The sequence below is a fragment of the Chaetodon auriga genome, chromosome 17 (assembly GCF_051107435.1).
Source record: "Chaetodon auriga isolate fChaAug3 chromosome 17, fChaAug3.hap1, whole genome shotgun sequence".
Classification (NCBI taxonomy): domain Eukaryota; kingdom Metazoa; phylum Chordata; class Actinopteri; order Chaetodontiformes; family Chaetodontidae; genus Chaetodon; species Chaetodon auriga.
The window spans coordinates 1,807,118-1,832,934 of record NC_135090.1 but is presented as its reverse complement, the minus strand read 5'-3'; the positions used below and the strand labels follow the sequence as shown (position 1 = coordinate 1,832,934).

Sequence of the window (25,817 nt, the reverse complement as noted above, 5' to 3'; positions counted from 1 at the left end):
TTACATAATTCCAATTCAAGTACCATTAAATTTGTACGGAGTTTTTGTTTTAATTTTGAATTTAGAAGAAATTAAACATTTTCAAACACGAAAATTGTTTTTTGAAATTTTGTTTCTGTCAAGTGAAAATTAAATTTCAGTCCATGATGTCATACTAATATTAGCAGCAACATCCATAATTCTTTTGTCATCTTTTAATTTGATTACTTTTTTAATTTCTCCTTGTCACCCCTTTTACTATAATTTAAGCAAGTAGGTTCACCTCATAAATGCATTACATTTAAAGAAATTGTATATTTTCTGCCAATTTAAATATCCAAATAAGTGAATGATCATACCTCCACTGTTATATGTAAAGGATCCACAATCTGCCAGATCATGAGAGACAGGATGTCGATACCGAGCAGAACACCGACAGTCACGTAAAGTTTCCATGGTTCCAGGTGCTGCTGGGAAACAGGGGGGTGGTGGTCACTAAAACAGCACCGTGTGGGATCAGCAAAAGGCACAAATCCTCTCTTTCTGATTTTGTGAGGGGGGGATTTATGAAGCCATAAATAGACTAGCCTAAGCTGGAAGACAGAACAATGATCCATCACTAACTGCCAGTTCAATTCAATCTACCCTCAAAGCACTGGTTCATGACAGAAAAAGAGACTCAGAGGCCATACTGATGAAAGGGCACAGTAAATAAATGTGTTCCTTTATGTATTCTGCTATAAATAAAGAAAAAAAATGTGAGAACAAGTTTAGCACCAGGAAGTGGTTATAGATTTTGCTGCATTATTCCACAAGATGGTTATTCAGCTAAAGAGAGCTCATGGTGCTCTTACGTAGTTACCTCATCTCATGATTCCAATAAAACCTACAGCCAAATGGTTCCTATTGCTGACTTCAGCACCTGATGTCAGGGTGTGTGTGTTTTTGCCTCCTTTTTTCTAAAAAACAAAAAAAAAACAACAAAAAAAAAAACGTCCTCCTTGGTTTTGTTAAGGATGAACCGTGGGCTGTTCTCTATGCAACACACTGCAAGATTGTTGATTTGTCCTGACATGAATTCTCGATTGTTTGATATCCCGGCGATGATCGTGGTGTCGTTCGCCCACTGCACAAGACCGATAAACAGAACAGCACAGAACAGATAAATTGCACAGTCAGCCATCACTCTTTCTGGTTCTGTCCACCTGTACACCACTTCTGACTTAAGGTAACACAACAGAAATACATAGCAAACATATGTTCATCAACATTGTTGCGACTTGCCAGGTACATTAATTAATAACATTGCCATATTTTGGTAATCCAAAATGTAATTCAGTTGGCATTACATTTCCTTCAAAATGTATTTGCTGTTGCTAATTAATCATATATAAATGTAATTTCTAGGAATTTGCTATTTAATTTATATTTACTACCACTGTATAACCCTTTGTTCATTTATATTTCTTTTCTGTCTCTTTCCTTCTCCTCACCACCTCCTCTCTGTTTTTCCTCCCATACTATCACTTGATTGCTGTACTTGGCATCTATCTATCTATCTATCTATCTATCTATCTATCTATCTATCTATCTATCTCTGTTATTTGTCTGTCTGTCTTGCATTGTCATGTGTTCTACATATCTTCTTGCTAATTGCTTATTTTGCACTATTAATAAACACCATTAAAAAAACTAAACACACTGTTTGGAAATAGGGTTGCATGTGATAGCTATTCTGTTACAAAACTTGCCCTCACTCTGTCCTGACTGGTGTGTGCTGGGCTTGAACCAGCTACCCTCCGGTTCCCTGGCCCAACAGACTGTGCAGGTGCCCTAGGAGTTTGTCATGATTAAATACAGCCTAATACAGTCTATAGCCATATATGGCTTGGCAGACAAGCTTGCAGTGGACTTAATTATTCATTACCGGAACATAAATCCATAGTCACATTCCCTGTGACATTTACCTTTCTCTTATCCTTCTTCTCATCCTTCTTGGTGAAGACAGTGTGGACCCACCAGATCTTGGTGAACATACTGCCATATGCAAGGCTGAAACCAAGACCGAGCAGCCACAGGCGAAACTAGCATAGAAAAAAAGAAATGAAAGATTGCATAATTAAATTGATTAATGTATCAAAAAGATTAATAAAATCAGCTCCTCAGTCATTCTCTATCATCAAGCCCTGATTGAGTTTAATAGAGTTTCATGAATGACCTTGAAATGAAAATAACCTTCTCTGAGGATTTCTTACCCTCTTCTATACTACAGCAGTGATACTGTATGCCTGTCTTTACTGTGGTGGACCACAACAGTAAAATAAGAGATAAGATAATAAGATAACTACATTGACCCCACACCAGGGGAAATTAAGATGTTAAAATGTTAAAAAGATTAAAATAGACAGCAATAATAAAAAGGAGATGCAGAAAAAAAACAAATTGACACTAAAAAGGGATAAAAAAAAAAAAAAAAAATCAAATATATGTACATTATATACATATGCCTTGAATATTTGAGTTGTGCATGGAATATATGGATAACAAAATACAGTGTTTTGTACTATAGTCGAAAATATGTAACAGTGGAAAAAAGAATATACAGTATAAGCACAATAAAAAGATATGTAATATTGCACAAGATATTTGCACAGATGTAATGTATGCTTGCTTAACATAAATAACACAGTAGTGCAGAACAGTAGGTTTGTGACGTCATCAACACAATTCTATAGTTAATGATGTTGGAGTTGAACAGTCTGACAGCCGCTGGAATATAGGACCTGTGGTAGCGTTCCTTCTTACACAGTGGGTGCAGCAGTCTGTTGCTGAAGGAGCTGCTTAAGACCCCCACCATCTCATGCAGGGAGTTAGAAGGGTTGTCCATGATTGATGTCCTCTCACCCACCTCCTTGATGGTGTCCAGAGGGCAATCCAGGTCAGGGCCAGCTCTCCTGACCAGTTTGCTGAGTATTTTTCTGTCAGTCTGAGAGCTCCCACAGCTGCAGCAGACCAATTTGTAGAAAACTGCAGATACCTCCAAAGTGTCATAAAATCTACTGAACAGTGTCCTACACATTCCAGAGGACCTGAGCAAATAGAATCAACTTTGGCTTTGGAATCGACTTGTAGAGGACATCTGTGTTGTTTGTCCAGTCCAGGTTGAGGTGAACACCCAGGTATTTTTACACGCCCATGATCTCAATGTCCAAACCCTAGATATTCACTCATGTAGTCTGTGGGTCTTCTGATGAGTGAGGTGGGGGAGGGGTATGTAGTCTCTGATGTGGAGTGGAGGAGGGTTAAGTGGTGTGAGGAAGGTGCTGCTGACGTCAGGAATGTTTCAGGGGGGAAGGAGGGCATGTGGTGTAACGGGCTAGTGGAGGACCCAATTGCAGTGCCGGCCGATTTACAGGGAATACGGGGAAACGGACAGCCAGGGTAACACTGTGCCGTGCTAAGTAGAGAGCCGGCTCAGAGGAGGAATTTGTTCTTTAACACTACCAAGGTGGTGAGATCTGCACACCCGCAGACACAGGGATTTGACAGGCAGAGTAGTCAGGAACAAAGTCCCCAAAGGGACGGTTCCTCACGTCCCAAACTCTGGGCCAGGATGGGCCGGGACATCATGGTAGAGACTTTGGCAAGATCCATCTTGATGCTCCCGGGGGAAATGATGTACCCCAAGAAGGTGACAGAGGGTGAGTGGAACTTACATTTCTCTCCCTTAACGAAGAGTGAGTTCTCCAGCAGGTGCTGAAGAACAGCTCAGATATGGTGCACATGTTTATCGTAGGTCTGGGAGAAGATAAGAAGGCCGAAAGATGAAGGTGGTGGTGTTGTTGCGTAGGTAGGCGTTGTGGAGGTCCAGCTTGGTGAACACTGTGGCCCCCTGCAGGAGTTTGGAGGCTGTGGAGATCAAAGGCAGGGGGTACCTTTTTTTTACCGTTATCTCGTTTAGTCCACGGAAGTCTATGCAGGGTCTCAGGGAACCGTCCTTCTTGCCCACAAAGAAGAACTCCGCCCCCGCCGGTGAAGACAATGGCCGGATGATCCCTGCCCCCAAGGAGTCATTGATGTAGACCTCCATGCCCTCCCTCACAGGGCCGGATAGGGAGTACAACCTACCCTTGGGCGGGGTAAAGCAGGGAGGTGGCTTTGGCCTTACTAAACACTTCTCGAAAGTCGTGATACTCTGCTGGGACATGGAGAAGTCCAGGGTTTCTGGCGGGGGTGCTGCTCCATGTGGAAAGCTGGCTTCCTTTCAGCAGACCTGGTGACACCCCGAACTCCAACCCAAGATGGCACCTGTCTCCCAGTCAATATGGGGTTTATGCCTTCTGAGCCAGGGGTAACCTAGGATAAGAGGGATCTGTGGTGATGACCGGATATGAAACTGCAGTGTCTCATGATGGTTACCCTAAAGCAAGATATACAGAGGAACAGTTTGATGGGTTACTTGCCCAAGTATGTGGCCATCCAAGGCGCTAGCAGTGATGGGTTGGGCTAGGGGCGTGAGCCCCACCCCTAGCTGGCATGCCAGCTCCATGTCCATTAGGCTGGTGTCAGCCCCAAAGTCCACGAATGTTGCCAAAGTGTGTGTGGAGTCTGTCAGCAGGAGTCGAGTCTTTAGCAGTGGGCATGATGAAATGGAGGAGGATGATGTGGAGGTCCGGCTCGCCAGTTCTCCCCCCTCTATTGGTTACTTTCCTGGACATCGGGTTACAAAATGTCCTGCCTCCCCACAGTACAGACAGAGGTTCCCCTGGCGACAGCGCTGTCTCTTCTCAGCGCCCAGATGGGTACGCCCCAGCTGCATAGGTTCCGGAGCCTGGGCAGGAGGGGATGGCGAAATGATGAAGGCGGAACTGGGGGCAGGGCCAGCGGCCCCTCCCCCGGGGCGCAGAGGACTGTGGCATGTAGCAGCGGTGTGGTGTCTCTCCCGTCGACGAGCCTGAACTCTGTTGTCAATTCTGGTCGCCAGTTCGATGGCTCCATCAAGAGTCGCCAGCAGGTCATAGGAAACAAGCTCATCTTTTATGTACTCTGCTAACCCGTGGAGGAACGCGTCACTCAGGTGACTTTGAGTGCGGAAGTTGATGGAGTAGTCGGCGACAGATTGCTGCCCCTGGAGCGAACTCAGGACCTTGCAAGCGCCGTCGGCAGAGCTCGTCAGCGAAGGCTTGGAAAGAGTTGCAGGCAGGTGTGTTCCGCTCCTACTCTGCTGTACCCCAAAGACACACCCTCCCAGTCAGCTGATTAACAACGAATGCCACCCAGGTCCTTTCGGAATGAATGTCTAAGGCTGCAGCGAGAAGAAGATCGAGCAACTGGTTATGAAGGCGTTGCACGTCTCAGGATCCCCATCATAATGCTCGGGAGGGTTAACTCAGGGCTTAGGATGGACAGGTACAGTGGCAGCGGAGGCGTCAGCGCATGGCAACGCCCCGTCTGGCCAGATTGTACTGTAACTGGCGAGTGGAGGACCCAATCGGAGTGCCGGCCAATTTACAGGGAATACGGGGAAACGGACAGCCAGGGTAACACTGTGCCGTGCTGAGCAGAGAGCCGGCTCAGGTGGAGTTACTGCGATGAGAGTGGATCGAAGGTGGAAATCACTGACAGATTTCGGCGTGGTCGAAACCACTCTTGGAGGAGGAATATGCTCTTTAACACCACTGAGGTGGTGAGATCTGCACACCCACAGACACAGGGATTTGACAGGCGGAGTAGTCAGGAACAGGCAAGGTTGAATACCGGAGATCAGGTTGGCAAGGAATGCTGGAGAGTCCAGCATGACACATAGACAATCTGGCAACCGGAAAGAAGACAGCACTGCTTAAATACCCTCCTGATGAGCCTAATAGGCTAGTTTATGTAGTCTGTGATACAGGTTGTTAAACTGTCGATGTCCTCCCCATGTGGGCTGCACAATACATGCCAGTCAGTTGTGTCAAAGCAGTTCCTCAGCGCGATCCAGGTCTCCTCAGACCATGTCCTCAGATACCTTATGGCTGGTGCTTGTTCATTCAACAAATATATGTCCGCAGGGAGCAGGTTGTGATCGGGTTTTGAGCGGCCAAGTAGGGGGATGGGTGAAGAACTGTCAACGTCCTTTGTGTTAGCATACAGTAAGTCCAATGGTCAATTATCTCTGGTGTGGCATTTAACATACTGGGTGAAGATGGGGAGAACGGAAGACTGGGAAGCATGACTGAAGTAACCAGAGATGAGGAGGAGGGACTGGGGGTGTGATGTCTGCAGCTGTGAAACCCTAATGTGTAGACGCCTGCATGCTGCTGCAGCATCAGCCAACAGGGGGATGTACACCCTTATTGCAATGGTGTGCAAGAACTCCCTCTGGAGGTAATATGGCAGAATGCTAACAGCTAGAAGCTCTATGTCTCTCATGCAACGTTGCTCCTTTACACTGATATGCCCTGGGTTACACCATCTGTTGTTCACAAACATCACTATGCCGCCACCTTTCCTCTTACCCCTCTCCATTGCTCTTGGGTCAACTCTTGAGCAGTTAAAATCTGTCCAGAGTAACATTTGCATCCAGAGTGAGTTTATTAAGCCACGTCTCTGTGAACACAGGATGCCACATCTCACGTTCCCCAAAATAAAAGATGGTATCAATAGTTTATACTGTCTTTTCTTCTCACAGCACTTTGCTCCAGCCCTGCAACCCCTCTTCCCTCTCAACTGACAACAACTAAAACTACAGAATGGTGCTGGGGTATAAATTTAAGATTTTCACAGCTATATTTTGAAGGCATTTGTTTGTCTCTGATCTATTTTTTGGGGGTGTGTGTGTAAATAGAGAAAGTAATCCACAATGACAATAACATGTTCTCAAAGGGAACATACCAATTATGCCACCTAGATTTGATCAGCCATCCGGCACTCCCCCTGTCCAGTACTCCCTGCTGCAACCCGCATCGCCTGTGTCCCATGTATACTGCCTCACTCCCACTTACACCCCCCTTTCCACAACATTCAGCCCTCAGTCACCACCACACTTACGGTCGAATGCCCTACACCCCAACTCACAAGCTCCAGCACACAGCACCGCTGTCCAAATATGTCACTCACAACAGACCAGGTGAGCAAAGAATTCAGGATCAAGGCGAGAAAGGCTGCAGATGTGGATGACATCACCTCAAGGGCTTTCAAGCCCGCTGAACACATTCCATCTTCATCCCCTGGCGAGACAATGAATAGACATGCTATTGTTTGTCTGTCAACCTGGCATTGGGGTGGATTTCTGCTTGAAATAAGTAAAGTGTGGCTCATGACATACAATGGGGATTTAGGGCAAATGCATTCAAAAAACAAAAAACAAAAAAAGAACAAACGAAAACGAAACCAAAATGGCTGTTTGCCCCAGGGGGAGAAACAACTTACCAATCAGAATTGAGAATAGGGGCATCATCTTCCTAGACAAGTAGCTATCTTTACAGCTACGTCCATGAAAAGTAGCAACAGAAAAATGACCACAAAAAAGTGCAATAACAATTCTAGTTGCATACCAGAAATATCTATGAGATATGCTGAGCATATTCATGGCCTGCAGAGGATGATTTTCCAACAAAATTCTTAATAGACATCAAAATCCTGTCTCTTTCCAATTAATGCCTAGTAAATTGGCCCTCAGGAGAAACAATTTTAGACCCAGTGAAAACTTAGTAGGCTGTCGCAGGTCTGTTTCATCCAAGACCTTCATACATTTGGGCATACTATAATTGTGGATACTGGGGACCTCAAGCAGGGATTTTTTCTTATTTTCTTTGAAGGAATAGTTCAACATTTTAGAAAATAAATGCCACTCATTTGCTTCTTTCCAAAATTGACATGAGAAGGTCAGTATCAATCTGACGCCTGTGTGTTCCATACAGAGCTGGGGATGTGGTTAGTATAGCTTGGCATAAAGACTAGTAGTAGCAGACAAAAAAAACTTGTATTTTTCTTCTTTTTTCATACATTGTGCAATGTATGTTTTCCTGAATTGTTTTTGTTATGAGCTTGTGAAAGTTGAGCACAACTTTTTTCTATCAGACCAAGAAAGCTTACAGAAACAGTTTGCCATGTTGCCCAATGCAGGGGTGAACAACTTCTGGCTCTGTCCAAAGGTGAAAAATACACCTACCAACAACTCTTAGGCTCACTAATTAACACTCTGTTGTATAAACAACCATTTGCAGTTTAAGGGTGAGTTAGGTGCTGAAGAGTTATACATCTGAACTCCTTTTTCCCATTGAACAAACCATGCAACAACTGGTGATGACTTCTACACATGACCTCACTCATGTAAAGAAAGACAGACAGTTCAGTTTACCTTTCGCCTTTACAAAGCATCTACATCAGGGTGCTGGCTGGAGTAATTGTGAAAACACTTTTGGGGATGAAAAAATACGATGTTGTGACTCCCTCAATACAATCAGGTCAGACATACAACTATATAAGTTCACATTTCAGCAGATCTGTCTTCATGACAATTGGAAAAAAAAAACTGCCAGTGAAGGCCATGTGATATGCTTAAAACAAAAGCTGGAAAGTGGACCTTAAGAAAGGATTGTTTCATTAGACTACTACTGGTAATCTGTCATGGCCAACGGTCATCATTTTTGACATTGTATAAACAATTAGTCAAATTGACAGTGACAATAATCATTATTTGACTTCCCATGGTAAACTAATATTCAGTTTAAGCTGTTTTTAAGTCTGGAATTATATCATAGAGTTTGGAGCAACTTTCAGATTGTACCTGGCAGACGACAGGGAACTGCCTCCTGTGAACATGAAGGCCATCGATGCCCAGAGGGAAGACAGCAGCCAAAGCCATCATGCAGCCCACTGCTGTCATGTTGTTGAGGTATGGCTGAGAGTTCTGAATGTACCTGGACCAAAAGTAGAAATAGATACATTCATGGAAATAACCATAAACATGTAGATAATCAGAAACAAACACCAACAATGGACTCATACCATAGTACGGTATAGTATGAAAGGTAAATTCATTCATACCGGAAATATGGATCTAGAATTTATATATGCAGACTTATTGTTTTTGAGATTTGGTCCTCAAGGCAACAAGTCATTCAGATGTATCATTATCTTACACAACTGAAATTTCAAGTATTTTTACCTGCACTTTAATGGCTGGCTCATTTGCTTTCATCTATTAAATGTCAACTGAAACAAACTTCTTCTTCAGCTTACTTTTGAATAAAAAAGGGTTTTAATGTCTTACACTTCAACTGACATTTTATGTAACGTCAGTACTTCCATACCAAATGACATCTCAACAGTTCATGGTGCAGACCATTTAACTGTCTCCAGCACTTCACTGTACTTGTACACAAGGTACCACAGAAAAGGATTCATAGACATACAAACAGCGTGTGTGTGTGTATATATACACACACACACACACACACACACACACACACACACACGTGTGTGTGTGTGTGTGTGCATACATGTATGTGTGTGTGTGTGTGTGTGTGTGTGTGTGTATACATATAAATATATATATGCGCCTTGGAAAGAAAAGATATGTATCTAGATAATGTGTATATAGATCTTCTTACATCCTATCAAAGTGACGCATTACACAAGAAATTGTGGGTTCGAAATGTGGATGTCCGTGCTTTATGAATTACCGCTAATAATTTTTCCATCAAAGTAATATCCCTAAAATGATTCAACCATTGTCTTAGCAACGGTGGCTCAGGGGAGAACCATAAGTATATTTTGGTCTTCTTGGTGGCAGTTAAACCTGCAATATGATTTTCCTAAAAGTTAAACTGGTGTTATTACTGAGTGAAGACCCATGGATAGACACAAGGTAGGCTGATGAGGAATTGGAACATTCACAATATTTTCATTTAGCCAAATTAGACCAGAAATCACATGTAGAATGGCATTAACAGAAAACATGAAGGTATGTACCCACAGTATTATGGCAACATTCACTACAGTTTGGATTATCTGTGAGCTTCATTTTGAAATGCCCGTATGGTGTGGTCTAAAATTTAGGCACAAACTTGTGCATAGGCTTATGTGCCGGATTTTGATTAAATAAATATGTTAATGGTCAAGTTCAAGGCCCTGCCGCTAAAGGTCTCGATTCTAGGACTCAATCACCCCCAGAAGTTTGGCATTTTTAGAGATTAAATCATGATAAATTGTGTAGACTAACCCAGCAGATGTTAGAGGGTTAACCCAAGTGCTCAGTGGATGAGAGGATAAAGGCAAATTCCAGGGAACTCCATGGGCGCAGATTCCTGATCTCAAATGCAGGTACAGGAATAACATTCTCTAAACTTCTGGAATGAGAGTAATTGATTTCTTATGGATTCCCCTAGAAGCAGAACTATTGTTGAAATCTGGTATCTATATTAAATTGTAAATCTACCACATTGGAGAATGGTCATGAAGTTTGACATTACATTCCATGTATTTCTGGGTATCTGTCCAAATTTCCAGAGAACTGCCTATGAATGGTCCAAACACTGTACGCGCTGATCTGTATGGGAGGATTATTGATCATAGAAAAGGAAAATGTAGTTGCCCAAGAGCATTCATTTGTCCTATTACAATTCTGCCTTACAATTACATTTTAGGAGTGGACCATCTCTGGATACAGGATGAAATTTCCAGTTTGAGATTATCATAATTTGTTTGTGATATATCAGATAATTTGGTTATATCTAAACCTAAATATGCGAACACAGAGTTGTGCAACTCAATATGTGTAACAGCTGGTGATGTGAAGTGTTTTGCTAAGGCATTCAGAGGAATGAGAACAGATTTTTCCCAAAGATTTTATAACCATAAAATTAACTGAACTGGGTAAAGGTTAGTAGTATCTGAGGCAAAAACTTAGAAAAATTAGGAAAATAGAGTGGAACATAATCTGCGTAAAGATAAATTTTATCTTGTGTAGCTTACACACTAATGGGTAAAATGTGGGAATTTGTTGGTGAATTAGCTTGCCCACATATGGCTCCAGTCCTCTAATTAGAACTTTATCAAAGAGCTTCAGTTCTTTTGCAATGAGTGATATTAGCCTGTAACTGTCAGATCTCAGAGGAGGTTTACCATTTTAGCAATACAGATAAAAGTGATGCATTTTGGTTGTAAAGAAAGCAGGTCTGATATTATAATAGGAAATATATCCATAGACTCAGTACAACGGTCATTTAAATCAGGGTTGATCATTTAAATCAGGGTTGAAAACATTATTATTTGCTACAGCTATTACTTAAAGTAATCATTCTAAATGCTAAATTATTGTCTTTTACTGGCTTCTGTTTTTAATGTTCCTTTATTTGTATTTTATTTTTATTTTTCTATTCTTTCTTTCCTTCTTTCTTTCATTCTTTCTTTGAAATGTATGATTTTAATGTATTTTTATGCTTCTGTAAAGCACTTTGAATTGCCTGGTGTATGAATTGTGCTATACAAATAAATTTGCCTTGCCTTGCCTAACGGTTCAGGTGAGAAGAAACAAATATGTACTCTCCTTTGTGCCTTATGTTATGTAGAAAAAAGAAGAAATATTTGTGTTAGAAAGGTATTGGTCACACAGGGTAATTCCTGAGTTGGACGTATATTTAAGTTCATTCATTCATTCATCTTCTATACTCGCGTATCCCTTTCGGGGTTGCGGGGGGCTGGAGCCGATCCCAGCTGGCAATGGGCGAGAGGCGGGGTACACCCTGAACCGGTTGCCAGCCGATTGCAGGGCAACATAGACAGACATACAGACAAACAACCATTCACACTCACATCTATGGACAATTTAGAGTCACCAATTAACCTAATGGTCTGTGGGAGGAAGCCGGAGTGCCCAGAGAGAACCCACGCATGCACGGGAAGAACATGCAAACTTCACACAGAAAGGCCCTGCCCGACCCAGGGATCGAACCGGCGACCTCCTTGCTGTGAGGCACGCGCACTACCTGCTGTGCTGTATATTTAAGTTGATTAATCAAAATTTATATCACACACCTGATTGAAGGCACCCCCAACTATAAGCTGATAGTTTGTCATGTCTATGAGAGTATTAGAAACAATGCTGACAAAACTTGGGTCATAAATATTTGGGACATATAATGCTGCAAAAAACATGTCTTTGTATTGTTAATTGTAATGTAGATGAAAAGTATGTCAGTCTTCCAGCATTGTCTACCAGAAATGTCAATACTCACACAAATTTCCTGACAAATACAATATTGACTCCTTGACATATTCACAGCAGAAGAATAAGAAACACACTTTTGAAACCTATTCTGAAATCTATGGATGTCATTCATTTTCAGATGTGTTTCTTGGCTTAGAGCAATGAAGCCCTCTTTACATTGGAGGAATTCTAAACACTTGTTGCATTTAACTGCCCAGTTTAGTTCCCATACATTTCATGACATTACACTTAATAGTTAATTCATTACCAGCTGTGTGTTACAGTCCAATGCAGGGATGGGCAAACTAAGGCCCGCGGGCCACATCCGACCCATTGGTCTTTTTAATCTAGCCTGCCGAGGATTGGTGCAGAATTGCCCAAATCAAATCATATCATAATTATCACTGCATTCATTTGACCTTGTCCTGTAATGCCTGGCATTGCACCAGGTGGCCCATTAGGCGCAGCGATAGATTGACTTGATTTTGCGGAGCCCGGGCTACTCTCTGTTATTACTCTGCTACTGCTCTAAACCCATCTGCAAAAATGAGTGAGCCAAAGAAAAGAAAAGTCAATAGTGAGTGTCGAGTGTTTAATAAGGAATGGACAACTAAATACTTTTTCACTGAAGTCCAGTCAAAGGCTGTATGTCTTATTTGCTAAGAAACTGTTGCAGTTTTAAAGAAATACAACATCAGCCGCCACTTTTCTACCAAACATGTTAATTACGCTAACAACCAGTCAGTGCAAGAACTGACAGCTACCGCTCAGACGTTGGCAGCTAGTTTAGAGGCTCAGCAAGAATCAAGCACGAAGGCAAGTTGCTGGCATTCAAATTAGTATTCGTGAGGGAGCAGGTGAAGAGAGAGCTCCTGGAAAACTGTGAACTTATCTATGAAAAATCTAAGTAATCCTTTGTAGTTTTTCAACTAAAAGGATACTAGTGGTTTAGTGGTTCTTTATGCTGATACTCTTCTCAACATTTTTGACAAGAAGTGGAATTTGTGATTGAATTGGAAGTAAGCAGTGTAGCAGGCCTGCTGGCCAGGCCCAGGCCTCTGGAGGAGCCCAGCTTTCCAGCCAAGCTACCTCCACTCCAGCCAGGCTCTGGCCCTTTCAGCAATCCAACATCAGGTTAGCTTGCTTCTTAAGCCTGCTGTATGCAGTGATTGCTACAATGGCATTGAAACAACTGCAGGCGGAGGTAAATGAAATGAAGGAGGCTATTAGTATGCTCTCAAGTGCCATAGACAAAATATCCAACCAACAACAGGTCATAAATAGCCTGGTGAAGGAGATGGCACAACTGAAAACACTGAATGCAGAGCAAAGGGACAGGATTGAGACACTGGAAAATAGGGTTGATGAGCTGGAACAGTATTCGAGACTTAATGACATCATAGTCTCAGGATTGGACATTAAACCAAAGACCTATGCCAAGGCTGCTGCCAAGGCCCTCGGACATGACATGGAGACCAGTGAGGAGGAGAGACTCACAGTGGAGGAGGAGGTGGTGGCATTCCTCCATTAGCATTGACAGAAATAATATTGAGACTTGTCATCCCCTGTCACGAAAGAGGCAAAAGGCTGAGGAAGGACTATCCAGACGAATGAATGACAATCCAGCTGTCATCCTGAGGTTTTTCAGCAGGAAACATAAGATGGACCTGTCGCACAAGGGAAAAAACCTGAAGGGAACGAAGGTATACCTGAATGAGCACCTTTCACAAAAGAACGGTGAGATTGCAAGGAAAGCAAGATTCCTTAAGAAGAAAAACAAGATCATGGGAACTTGGACTGCAAATTGTAAGGTATTTATTAAACTGAATGGCCATTCCCAGGAACAAGCTAAAGTCATAGTGGTCAAGAAGCTGGATGAACTGAGCAAGTATCAATAAGACTATGCGAGTATTATCACTCACTGATTTTCCTGGATTTTAATTTGAGCTTTATTTTGTTTTTATTTTTTTACAGTAGTTTTTCACTTGAATTTCCATTTTGTATATGTGTATTAAATTCACAAAAAAAGGGTTGAGATTTGCACATTTGAATATACAGTATGTACTTTAAGGAATAAGGTTACTGAGTTGTGTTCAATTTTGCATGAAAATAATATTCATGTGATGGCCATCACAGAAACACACTTAGATAAAAACAGACAAGATTCAGAGTTAGCTATACATGGCTATAATATATTTAGACTGGATAGAGATGGAAGTGGGGGAGGGACGGCATTTTACATCCAGGACCATATCCCTTCAAAAATGAGGAAAGACCTGAATATGAAAGGTGTGGAAGCACTATGGCTTCAAGTACATTTACCATATATTAAGCCAATCTTAAAATGCTGTTGTTATAGGCCACCTAACTCTGGTATTGAATACTTAGATAATATTTGTACAATGTTGCAAAATGTAACAGACTCTGACTATGACCTCTGACTTATTTGCTGCTGATATGAATGTGGATTGGTTTGCTAATTGTTCACTGAGAAGAAAGTTAAGTGATGTAATCGCTGTATGCCACTTGTCTCAGATAGTGAAACAACCAACAAGAATTCATATTAATCGCGATGGTTCATATTCATCTACATGTATTGATCTTTTTTTTTTTTTTTTACAAATGCCCTGGAAAAATGTTCCAAAGCTATCTCTGTATCTGTAGGTATTAGTGATCATAATTTAATCGCTACAACTTGGAAAGCAACGGTGCCTAAAACTGGCCCTTCATAGAAGAATGTATCAGAGATTTTCAGAGGATAATTTTGTTGAAGACATAAAAAAGGCACATTGGGATTTGGTTCTTGAATGTAATGATACAGAGTCTGCATTGTCAATTTTCACCAAATTATTTTCAAATATTTGTGACAAACATGCCCCAATGAAAAAGTATACTGTTAGGAAGATCAAAGCCCCCTGGCTGGATGATGAGCTAAAAAAGAGTATAAAAGAGAGAGATTTGCTGAAGCAGTCTGCAGTGGCATCTGGTTGCCATGCCACTTGGCAAGAGTATAGAGCTCGTAGGAATAAAATAACTAAAATGAATAGACAAAAGAAAAGAGATTACTATCCCCTTACAGAAAAACCACATGAATTTCACATGTGATTTTGCACATGTTGGACACATGTTATAACATGGTACGCATGATACCACATGTGATCACATTGGGTTTCACATTGGAATTTACATGGGTTTCACACATTACACCATGAAAAATGTTCCAAAACCACATGTTTCCTATGTTTGACATGTGCAAAATCACATGTGAAATTCATGTGGTTTTCTGTAAGGGTCAGTGCAAATTTGTTGAATGTAAAAATGACTGTAAGAAAATGTGGAGATCACAATGAAGCAGTTGGTTGGAATAAAACGGGCAAAGTGCCCTTGTTCATAGAGGTAGAGGGTGTTTTTAAAACTAAACCAGTGGATATTGCAAATTACTTTAATAATTTTTTCATTAATAAAGTAAATTTGATTAGAGATCAGATGATAGATGTTGATGGTAGGCTGTCAGATTCTATTATAAAGAATAAGATTATGAAGAACAAACTATGTAGTTTTCAATTTAAGAGGATAAGAGTAGAAGAGGTAGAAAAACTTTTGCATTCCATTAAAACTGACAAGCCATGTGGTGTTGATAATTTAGATGGTAGGTTACTGAGGCTGGCGGTTAAGTCTATTCAGGAGCCGAAATGCCATATCTTCAATTTAATTATTGAAAATGGTGTTTATCCACAGCCATGGAAGATTGCAAAGGTTGCTCCACTGAAAAAAAACAGCAGGGAGCCTTTTGCAGGTCCAAATAGTTGGCCTGTGAGTATTTTACCAGTTTTAAGCAAATTAATGGAGAAAATAATATGTAAGCAAATTCAATGTTATTTTGAAGAGAATAACATCAACTCTGAGAGTCAACATGCATATAAAGTAGGCTATTCCACGAGCACAGCACTAACATTGTTAACTGAAAATTGGTTTGAGTATATTGATAGGAAGTCTATGGTTGGTGCTGTGCTTTTAGATTTTAGCGCTGCATTTGATATTATTGATCATGAATTACTACTTAAGAAACTTGTGGCATATAATTTCAAAGCAGAAGCTATCAAGCTTATGAACAGTTATTTGGTGAATAGACAGCAATGTGTAATGTTTAATGGCAGTCTTTCAGATATGTTAACCCCTCAATGTGGTGTCCCCCAAGGGAGTTCCCTAGGTCCGTTGCTCTATTCTATATTTGTAAATGATTTACCATATGTACTTAAAGTGCATGTATGGAGATCTATGCAGTTGATACTACAAAGTATGTCTCCGCAGAAAATGTAGTGTGTATTAATAAGTTGTTGCAAGAGGAGTTGATGATGGTCTCTAACTGGGTTACTGAAAACAGGTTAAAGTTGAATGTTGTTAAAACAAAGAGTATCATTATGGGTTCTAGATATATGCTAAGATCTAATCCTGAAATAAGTCTTGTTTTGCATGGTGTCGCTATTGAGCAGGTGAGAAAGACCAAGTTGTTGGGTGTGATCATTGATGAAACACTGTCCTGGTCTTCACATATCAATAAAATTGTATCTAAAATGAGTAGTAATATTTCAATGATCAGAAGAGGAGCTCATCTGCTGACTGCCTCAACAGTAAAATTGGCACTACAATCTTTAGTTCTATCCAGTCTTGATTACTGCTCAATGGTCCAGTGCTACAAGGCAAGATTTAGATAAACTCCAGCTTACACAGAACAGGGCAACACGCCTCACTCTCCGCTGCTCTGGGAGGAGTAGTGTTGAGTGGATGCATGCAGCATTGTCCTGGATAAAAGTTGACCAAAGGCTGGCATGTATCCTGGTAACATTTTTGTTTAACATCTGGCATATTGGTAAACCAAATAAATTGTTATTACATCTAAAACCCATCAATACTCAGCATGGCTATGCAACCAGGTATGCTTCTGGTGGTCACTTTACTCTGCCTCTACCAAGAACTAATGCACTAAAGAGGACTACAATGTATAGAGCAGTAACATATTGGAATGAGCTTCCACCATATTTATCCATGATAAATAATAAAGCAAGATTCATAAAATAAATTAAGAGGAGCAGTACTTAGCAAGGAAGTCAGTTTCTAGTTAGTTGGTTTATTCTGAAATTCTGAGTGTGTAAAATGGAATAATTTTTGTTGTTTTGGTTCTGGTTGTTTCAATAATTTAAGGGTTGAATTCCATTACATCTCAGATCATTTTTGTTTAGATTTAGTTATGTTTAATGGTAATGGTTGTATTTTTATTGTATTATGTTTGAAGTTTGAAATGTAAATTCTTGGACCCCAGGAAGAATAGTCTTCACTGCAGTGAGGACTAATGGGGATCCGTAATAAATAAATAAATAAAAAAAGTAAAGACCAGCAAGCCTTTCTCCGAAGAGAGGTTTCTCAAAGAGTGCATGGTAGAGACAGCAGGTATCTTGTGTCCTGAGAGCAAGAACAATTTTGAAAAAATTAAATTATCATACAGGACAGTGACTCGTTGTGTTGAGCTAATTGACAAAGACTTACCTAGCAAACTAAACAAAAAAGCAGAGCCATTTACATTATATCCCTTGGCACTGGACAAAAGTAATGACATAAAGGACACCGCTCGGCTTTTAATTTTTATCAGAGGGATTAATGACAATTTTCAGATAACGGAGGAGTTTTTGGCCATGGAATCCCTGAAGGGGAAAACGTGGGGAGAGGACTTGTATGACAGCATGTCGGGGGTCATCAAGAAGCACAAGCCACCTTGAAGTACGCTTGCTAATGTTACAGATGGATCGCCAAATCTGACTGGAAAAAACGTCGGGTTGTTCAAAAGAATCCAGGAGAGGGTGAAAGAGGACAACCCTGAGCAGCAGATAATTTTCTTACACTGCGTAATCCACCAGGAAGCACTCTGTAAAGTAGTAAAGTTTGTTGTAAAACTTGTTAACTTTATTCAAGTGAGGGGACTTCAGCATCGTCAGTTTAGTAAGATTCTTGAAGAAACTGACGCTGATCACCAGGACTTGCTTTACCACTCCAATGTCCGCTGGTTAAGTTTGGGGAAAGTATGTCAACAAGTGTGGGAACTCAAACAGGAGATTATCTCATTTTATTTGATAGCACTTTCCATACATAAAAAAATGTAGCACAAAGTGATTTACAGTCAAAGATAAATAAAATTAAATAAAGAAAATAAAGACTCTGCCACATCTGCCTCGTCCACACACACCCACACAAAGCCACACATAAAATCACAAACTCACACAATCAACACTCATGTTACATCATGATGAAGTACATACTAAGGGAATGCCATCTTGAATTAAAAAGAAATGAAATTAAATGAGGAAACACAGGAGATAAATTTAAAATATTAAAGCAATAATAATAATAATAATAATAATAATAATAATAATAATAATAATAATAATAATAAACTTGAACAAAATGTAATATATATAATACAATAAAATAAATACAATGAAATAAAATACCTAAAATTGCTAAAATTAAAAAAGTAATTAAAAGCCAGTAAAAGAATTTTAAAATCAATTCTAAAACACACAGGAAGCCAATGCAGAGACTTTAAAATCGGTGTAATATGAGCTCTCTTTCTGGTCTTTGTCAGCATTCGAGCAGCTGAGTCTTGAAGTAATTGTAGTTGGAAAATACTCTTTTTAGGGAGACCAGAAATAAGAGCATTGCAGTAATCAAGCCTGCAGGTAATAAAAGCATGATTAAGTGTCTCTGCATTGAGAGAGAGAGAGAGAGAGAGAGAGAGAGAGAGAGAAACTGGCGTACTTTGACAATGTTTTTAAATGATACAATGCCTTTCTTGTGACTTCCTTTATATGAGCCTCAAAATTCAGTTTTGCGTCAAATGTTACGCCAAGATTTGTGACTTGTTGACAAGGGCTAAAAGAGACAGCTCGTATTTTGCTAGCCAGTTTCTCTCTCTGGTCTCCTGTACCAATAACTAAAACCTGAGTTTTGTCCTGGTTGAGCTGTAGAAAGTTCTCTGCCATCCAAGATTTAATGTCTGTAATACAGTTAAAAAGGACATCAAGTGGTCCTGTGTCATCAGGAGACACGACGATGTAAAGCTGTGTGTCATCTGCATAGCTGTGAAAGTTGATGCCATGCCTCCTGATGACATTTCCAAGTGGTAGCATGTATAGGTTAAAAAGGGTTGGACCTAAAATTGACCTCTGGGGAACACCGCATTTCATTTGATAAAAACTAGGAGCGTGTTCACCCATGCTGACACAGAATTTCCTGTCAGTGAGATATGATTTGACCCAGTTAAAAACAGTACCAGAGATGCCAATTAAATTCCGGAGTCTGTTTAAAAGAATGGTATGATCTACTGTGTCAAACGCTGCACTCAAATCTAAAAGCACCAAGACAGACAGCATTTTTGTGTCCATGTTTGACCTAATGTCATTTTCACTAGTGCTGTCTCTGTGCTGTGATATTTTCTAAAACCAAATTGATATATTTCAGCAGTGTTTGTCAAGGTCATAAAATCATTTAATTAGTTAAAAACAAGTTTTTCTAGGATCTTACTTAAAAATGGCAAGTTGGAAACTGGTCAATAGTTCTCTGGTATTGATGCGTCCAAATTGTTCTTCTTCAAGAGAGGTTTAACTATGGCTGTCTTAAAAGCAGTGGGGAAAACGCCAGTCTGTAGTGAATGATTAATGATACTCAGCAGATCATTTTTTTTTAAAAACTATAAACGTCTTTAAAAAATGATGTTGGAATGGGGTCTAAAAGGCAGGTTGCTGAACTTAACTGGGAGATAACTTTCTCAAGCATGTCAGCATCCACCAGGACAAATCTCTCCAGTGTTTCCTCATTTAAAAGCGCAGATTCTGAAAAATTAAAATGCGTAGACTGACAATGTAGAAGATTAGATCTAATAGTATCTATTTTGCTTCTGAAGTGGACTGCAAGATCTTCACATGAAAGATTTCATTCAAGAGGTTGGTTAAAAACAGGGTTAATTAAATGGTCAGTGGTTGAAAAAAGGACTCTTGGATTTTTGTGATTATTACTAATTAATTTTGAAAAATGCTCTTTTCTTGCATTTTTAACTGCCTTGTTGTAGATGGTCAACTGTTTCTGAAAAATTTGAAAATGAACTGTTTGTTTTTCCTCCATTTTCTCTCTGCTAGCACGGTGGCACGGTGGCACGGTGGCAACACGGTGGCACGGTGGCAACACTGTCGCCTCACAGCAAGAAGGTCCCGGGTTCGATTCTCCACCATGCCTTCGGTGCCTGCTGCTTGAGGAAAAAGGCCTTTCTGTGTGGAGTTTGCATGTTCTCCCCGTGTTCACCTGGGGTATCCTCCATATACCCCCACTAAAAACATGCAAGAAGATCACCACCTGACCAATGGTGACACAAGGAACTGGGTCCCCGGGCGCCAGTTGGATGGCAGCCCACCGCTCCTGGTCTGCCGCGGAGGAAGGACGACCAGGATGGGTTAAAGGCGGAAGATAAATTTCACCAGTGCATGGCGTGTGTGTGGGCATGATGCATGTATCTGTGTGACGAATAAAGGGGATTGTCCCTCTGATTCTTCTTCTATTCTGCAGTTTCTCTTCAATTTTATTATGTCTCTGTTTCGCCAGGGAGGTTTTGAGTTTGTTTTAATCTTTTTAAGTTTTACTGGTGCCACTATGTCAAGTGCTGACTTGAGGTTACTGTTAAAATTATCAACAATAAAATCACAAGAAGAAGGTAAAATCTCTGGAGGAATATCACGTAAAATATCAATAAAACTTGCAGCCACCTCAGATGTAAGATAACGTTTCCTTACAGTATGTTCTGTAATTTCCTGTTGCTTAAAATCATTTACGTTAAAAAAGACACAGAAATGATCTGATAAGCCCACATCCACAACAGAGGAAACCTGTACTGAAAGGCCATGTGTTATGACCAGTTCTAATACATGTCCTCTGTTGTGGGTGGGCTGTGTAACATGTTGGATAAAATTCATGCAGTTAATTAAGATTAAAAAATCTAAACTCAAAGAGTCTGATTTATTATCCACATGAATGTTAAAATCACCTAAAATAATAATCCTGTTATATTTAGCATGGATAATCGAGAAGAGTTCTGAAAATTCTGTGATAAAAGACATGCATCATTTGGGTGGTCTGTAGATTGTCAAACATAGTGTGGGAGGGCTGCTAAAAAGAAAAGACTGATATTCAAAAGACATGTATTCACCAAATAAAATGTTCTTAAAAGCATGTGCTGCTAAAAGAATTGTGGCTGTCCCTCCTCCTCTTCTACCATTTCTCGTAGAATATGAAAAGTCATAATGGGGGGGTGAAGCTTCAATGAGGGTTGCAGCTCCATCAGTACCAAGCCACGTTTCAGTTAAAAACATACCATCAAGATTCTTCTCTAAAATAAGGTCATTTATAAGAAAGGTCTTATTTGAAAGAGATCGCACATTCAAAAGTGCCATGTTCAGTGACCTTTGCGATATTTGGGGAGGAACAGCAGGGGGGTCACATATGTTTATATATTTCAAGTTATTGAGATTATGGCCAGAGGAAATTTCTTTGTTCTGGTATTTCATGTGTTCTCTGGTGGTGATAATGACAGGGATAGATGAATTGTTGGAGAAGTCTGAGGGTACCAGTCCTGTAATGCAGCTTTCACTGTTAAAGGTGGAACTAAAATAATAGTGACTTGGACCTGGGGGACATCAATCACTGACGGGCTGGTCAGAATGTGTGGGTTCGCAGCGAGGAGAGGTGGACGACGTGTGCGTAGGGATGCTGTATGTCAAATTAGCGGACAACAGACGGCTGCTGGATCTGTTCAGGTGCAGTCTGTCTGCCCCAAAAACGTGCCTCCTCTCCCAGAAGGCATCAAAGTTGTCTATGAAGCCCATATTGTGGGATCTACAGGCAATGGAAAGCCAAGTGTTCAGGCTGAGCAGCCTGCTGAAGCTGCCGATTCCTCTGCCACATGTGGGGGTGGGGCCAGAGACAAAGACACCTGAGTGAAACTGTTTGAGTGTATTGAAAAGGCGAATGAAGTCCCGCTTTAGAAATTCGGACTGCTGTTTGGAGATATCATTCCTACCTGCGTGGATGATGATTCTGTCGGCCTCTGGATAAGATCTCCTGATGTCTGAAATTTTCCCTGTTATGTCTGTGACAGTGGCACCTGGGAAGGACAGCGTGAGTGCCCCCCTCATTCGGATGTTGCTCACCACGGAATCGCCAATGTTGATAGTGGTTGGAGGGGCTGTCAGCTGGCGAGTAGGGGGGCGTGTGGTCGTCTTCCTGGCAGGATCCCGCTTTGTGACGGATCATGATGGACTCTTCCGCCGGTTCTTATGGAGCTACGCTAAGCGGACCCGGGGAGCAGTGATGTCAGCTGGTTCAGGTGCATATCTGGGTGATGACTGCAGGTGGTTTGGGTTGGAGCCTTTTGGGAGCGGTGGGAATTCCTGATCGTCCAGAATGTCAAACCTGTTGCTCAATTCGAGTGCACAGGGAGGTGAGCATTTAGATGGCAACTTTTTGCTCCAGTTACTCCTCTGGACTCTGGACCACGGCATCTCCGCCGGTGTGGAACTGACCAGCAGCTTGGGTTTGGCTCCCTGGAGAAGCCAGCGGTCCTGGTCTAGATGTTGAGTGACAGGGATTGTGGAGTCGAGCTCGAGCTTTATGGAGTTCGAGGATGGTCTGCGATATGTGGAGGCAGTGATTACACCCAGATGGAGATGTAAGTGGCGGCATGCTCGAAGACAGCGAGTTTCTTACGGCTCTTCAACAGCAGGTACAGCTAGTTTTAGCTATAGTTTAGCCGGTGTTGATGGAGGTGGTTTAGAAACTTGCTAGCTTTCCTGCTAAAAACAAGTCGGTCCTAGCTTGGTGTTAGTCACAGTGAGCTACCACTTGCTGCTTCTACTGTTCATATAGCTCTTTATAAGTGTGTTATTAGTGTGATGAACACCAACAAAGCATCCCACAGATCCCAGTTGAGTGATGAACACCTCAGATCTGTTCTGAGAATTGCCACAACTAACAGCAGACTTCGATGCACTGGCAAAAAAGGGCGATCAACAACACTCAAAAGTGAATGTAAGTATTAACACTGTAACGCCTTTTTCTATGATTATGTTTGATATGTATGGATCTGGTGCTGGCCCGGCCCATCTGTCAAATTTTAAAGGTCAATGTGGCCCCCGAGCTAAAAAGTTTGCCCACACCTGGTCCAATGAATGGGATATGTAGGTCTACACAAGAAGATACCTCTCAAATCAGAAATAAAAAAAGTAACATAAGTATAAAATGGTTCTTACATAAACAGTGAGGCTTTGGAGAACGATATGAAAAAACTAGAACAAAATTTTCCATCTGCAAGAGATAAGAAGTTTTCTTATAGGCTGGAGAGAAAAACTAAAATCTCTAAGCTGGCTTTCAATAGCAACACATACCTCCAGTCCGAGTATGTAGCAACAAATAGTTGAAATGTATCAGGTCTTATACTTACACTGAGATATTGACTGCTGTCAGTGCTTACATATCAACACTTCCACTTCAACTGAAATTTCAACTGCTTTAATCACTTATGCTTCAACTAGTATCTAGAGGTTATTGATCAACTGAAATGTCAATTGCATACATTTCTTAGTCTACTACTGGCATTTCAACTGCTATCACAGCCTTCTCCTCTACTGATACCACACCATTTTACCTTTGCAGCTGTCCTCATTTTCTCGAGTTTACCTTGTCTATATGCTAATGAGGACATTTGGTACGGTGGCCGACGAGGGCAAACGCGTCGCAAACGGCAGAACGCTGCAAACACAGGAATGATGCAAAGCCAAAAACACACAAACACATCAAACAAATGCAACAGAAAAACGCTGCTAGAGAAGAATGCTGCAATCACAGAAACGAAGCAGAAACAAAAACTTACAAACACACAAAACAAATGCGAAAGAAAAACACTGCAAATATCAAAACACACAAAACCGCAAAGCAACTGCAAGAGAGAAACGCTGCAAATTCACTCGACAAAACGGAAGTGTGCCAGGCCACTAGGGGGACTCGACCTGAGGGATGGACCGGTTTTATAGAAGAGCAGCATAGTCACGTAGCTAATGTTAGCGTGTTTTAATTTAATTTAGCTTTAGTTTTCACTCAGCGACTTCTATAAAATTGCAAAAGGTTACGGCCAAGTCTTGGAGTGGAAAACGTACCTTTTTCACTCTCCTCTCCAAAACTTAGCCAACTTTCTTCTTCTGCATGTCTTTCAAGAGGGTCTGGTCCCACGGTCCCACGGTCCCACATGTTTTGTGTGTTTGTAAGTTTTTGCTTCTGCTTCGTTTCTCTGATTGCAGCATTCTTCTCTAGCAGCGTTTTTCTGTTGCATTTGTTTGATGTGTTTGTGTGTTTTTGGCTTTGCATCATTCCTGTGTTTGCAGCTTTCCGCCGTTTGCGGCGTGTTTGCCCTCGTCGGCCACCGTAATTTGGTCCTTCTCAGTGTAGAAATATATGACAACACACACACACACAAGCACACTCACACACACTTACCAAAATAGACAAAACATGTTTTAAAGAAATCAAGCTTGGGTTCACAGTGAAAAAATTAATTGGACAGGCCTGTTCCAACACACTTACACTCACACTACCATGCACAGAAGGATATTTGTGTCTGTCAAAGGTTCTGTCTCCCAGTGCACATATACAGATATTCAAAGCTCCTCAATGTCATTCTCCTGCTGTCAGAGTTAGACTGCCACCAGAATATTAGCTGTCTGTCGGGAATATAAAGTGAAGTAAGTCTGTATTCATGCCTTTTTTTTTTGTCACTATCAACATTCAACTGAGCTCTGTGAATATGACATAGATTCCTCCAAAATGCAGTCCGACAACCACTCAAAATGCTTTTACAACATAAGTCTGCATTCACCCAGTCACACACATTCATATAATGGTATAACACCACATGCACACTACAAGCTTTAACCATTCACACACCAATGGCAGGGCAATTTGGGATTCTGTATCTTGCCCATACTTCAACATGTAGACTACAGAGGCCAGGGATTGAACCAGGGGATTATAGTTCTACCTCCTGAGCCACAGCTGCCCTCAGTTAACATCCCTTATGGACAAATTAAATTGAATAAACTAGGAAACACTGTGAAAGAACCAATATTGAGTTGTTGAGGAGATTCTTCTCACATCAAAACAACCACAATAATACTCTGACAAGCAATGCCTCATCTATAGCTTCATATAGTGATTCAAGAGACTGCATCCAGGACACGGTCAAACCATACAGCTGAGCCAAATCACTACACTCTACTACCAACTTCTTCATTATGAGGGGGATCCAGCTACTGCTCAACAAAATCATTGTTTGCTACCCTGGCTGTCCCTTTGCTCTCCACTGACATCAGGAGAGCAGAAACTATACACATCTTCTGTTGCAGGCTGAAGACTCGACTATTCAGACATTACCTCAGTCCATTCAAAAAATCTTAATCTCTACCTCTTATTGTATTATTGGTCTAAATGTAGCAATGTTGTGAATGTCAGACTTGCACAAGCACTCCAGTAATGTTAAATGATGAAATTGGTGCAAAAA

At 41.1% G+C, this 25,817-nt stretch overlaps 1 protein-coding gene across 5 annotated transcripts in view; it reads right to left on the bottom strand.

The window, feature by feature from the left end:
• gabbr1b (gamma-aminobutyric acid (GABA) B receptor, 1b) overlaps positions 1-25,817 on the bottom strand; it is a 285,160-nt gene that overhangs the window by 17,175 nt on the left and 242,168 nt on the right. For all 5 annotated transcript variants that reach the window (XM_076754414.1, XM_076754413.1, XM_076754415.1 and 2 more), the window contains 3 exons: positions 8,750-8,882; positions 1,947-2,063; positions 339-449 (listed from right to left, as the gene is read on the bottom strand). In XM_076754414.1, the coding sequence (XP_076610529.1) occupies positions 339-449; positions 1,947-2,063; positions 8,750-8,882 (361 nt within the window). The remainder of the gene's footprint in view (positions 1-338; positions 450-1,946; positions 2,064-8,749; positions 8,883-25,817) is intronic.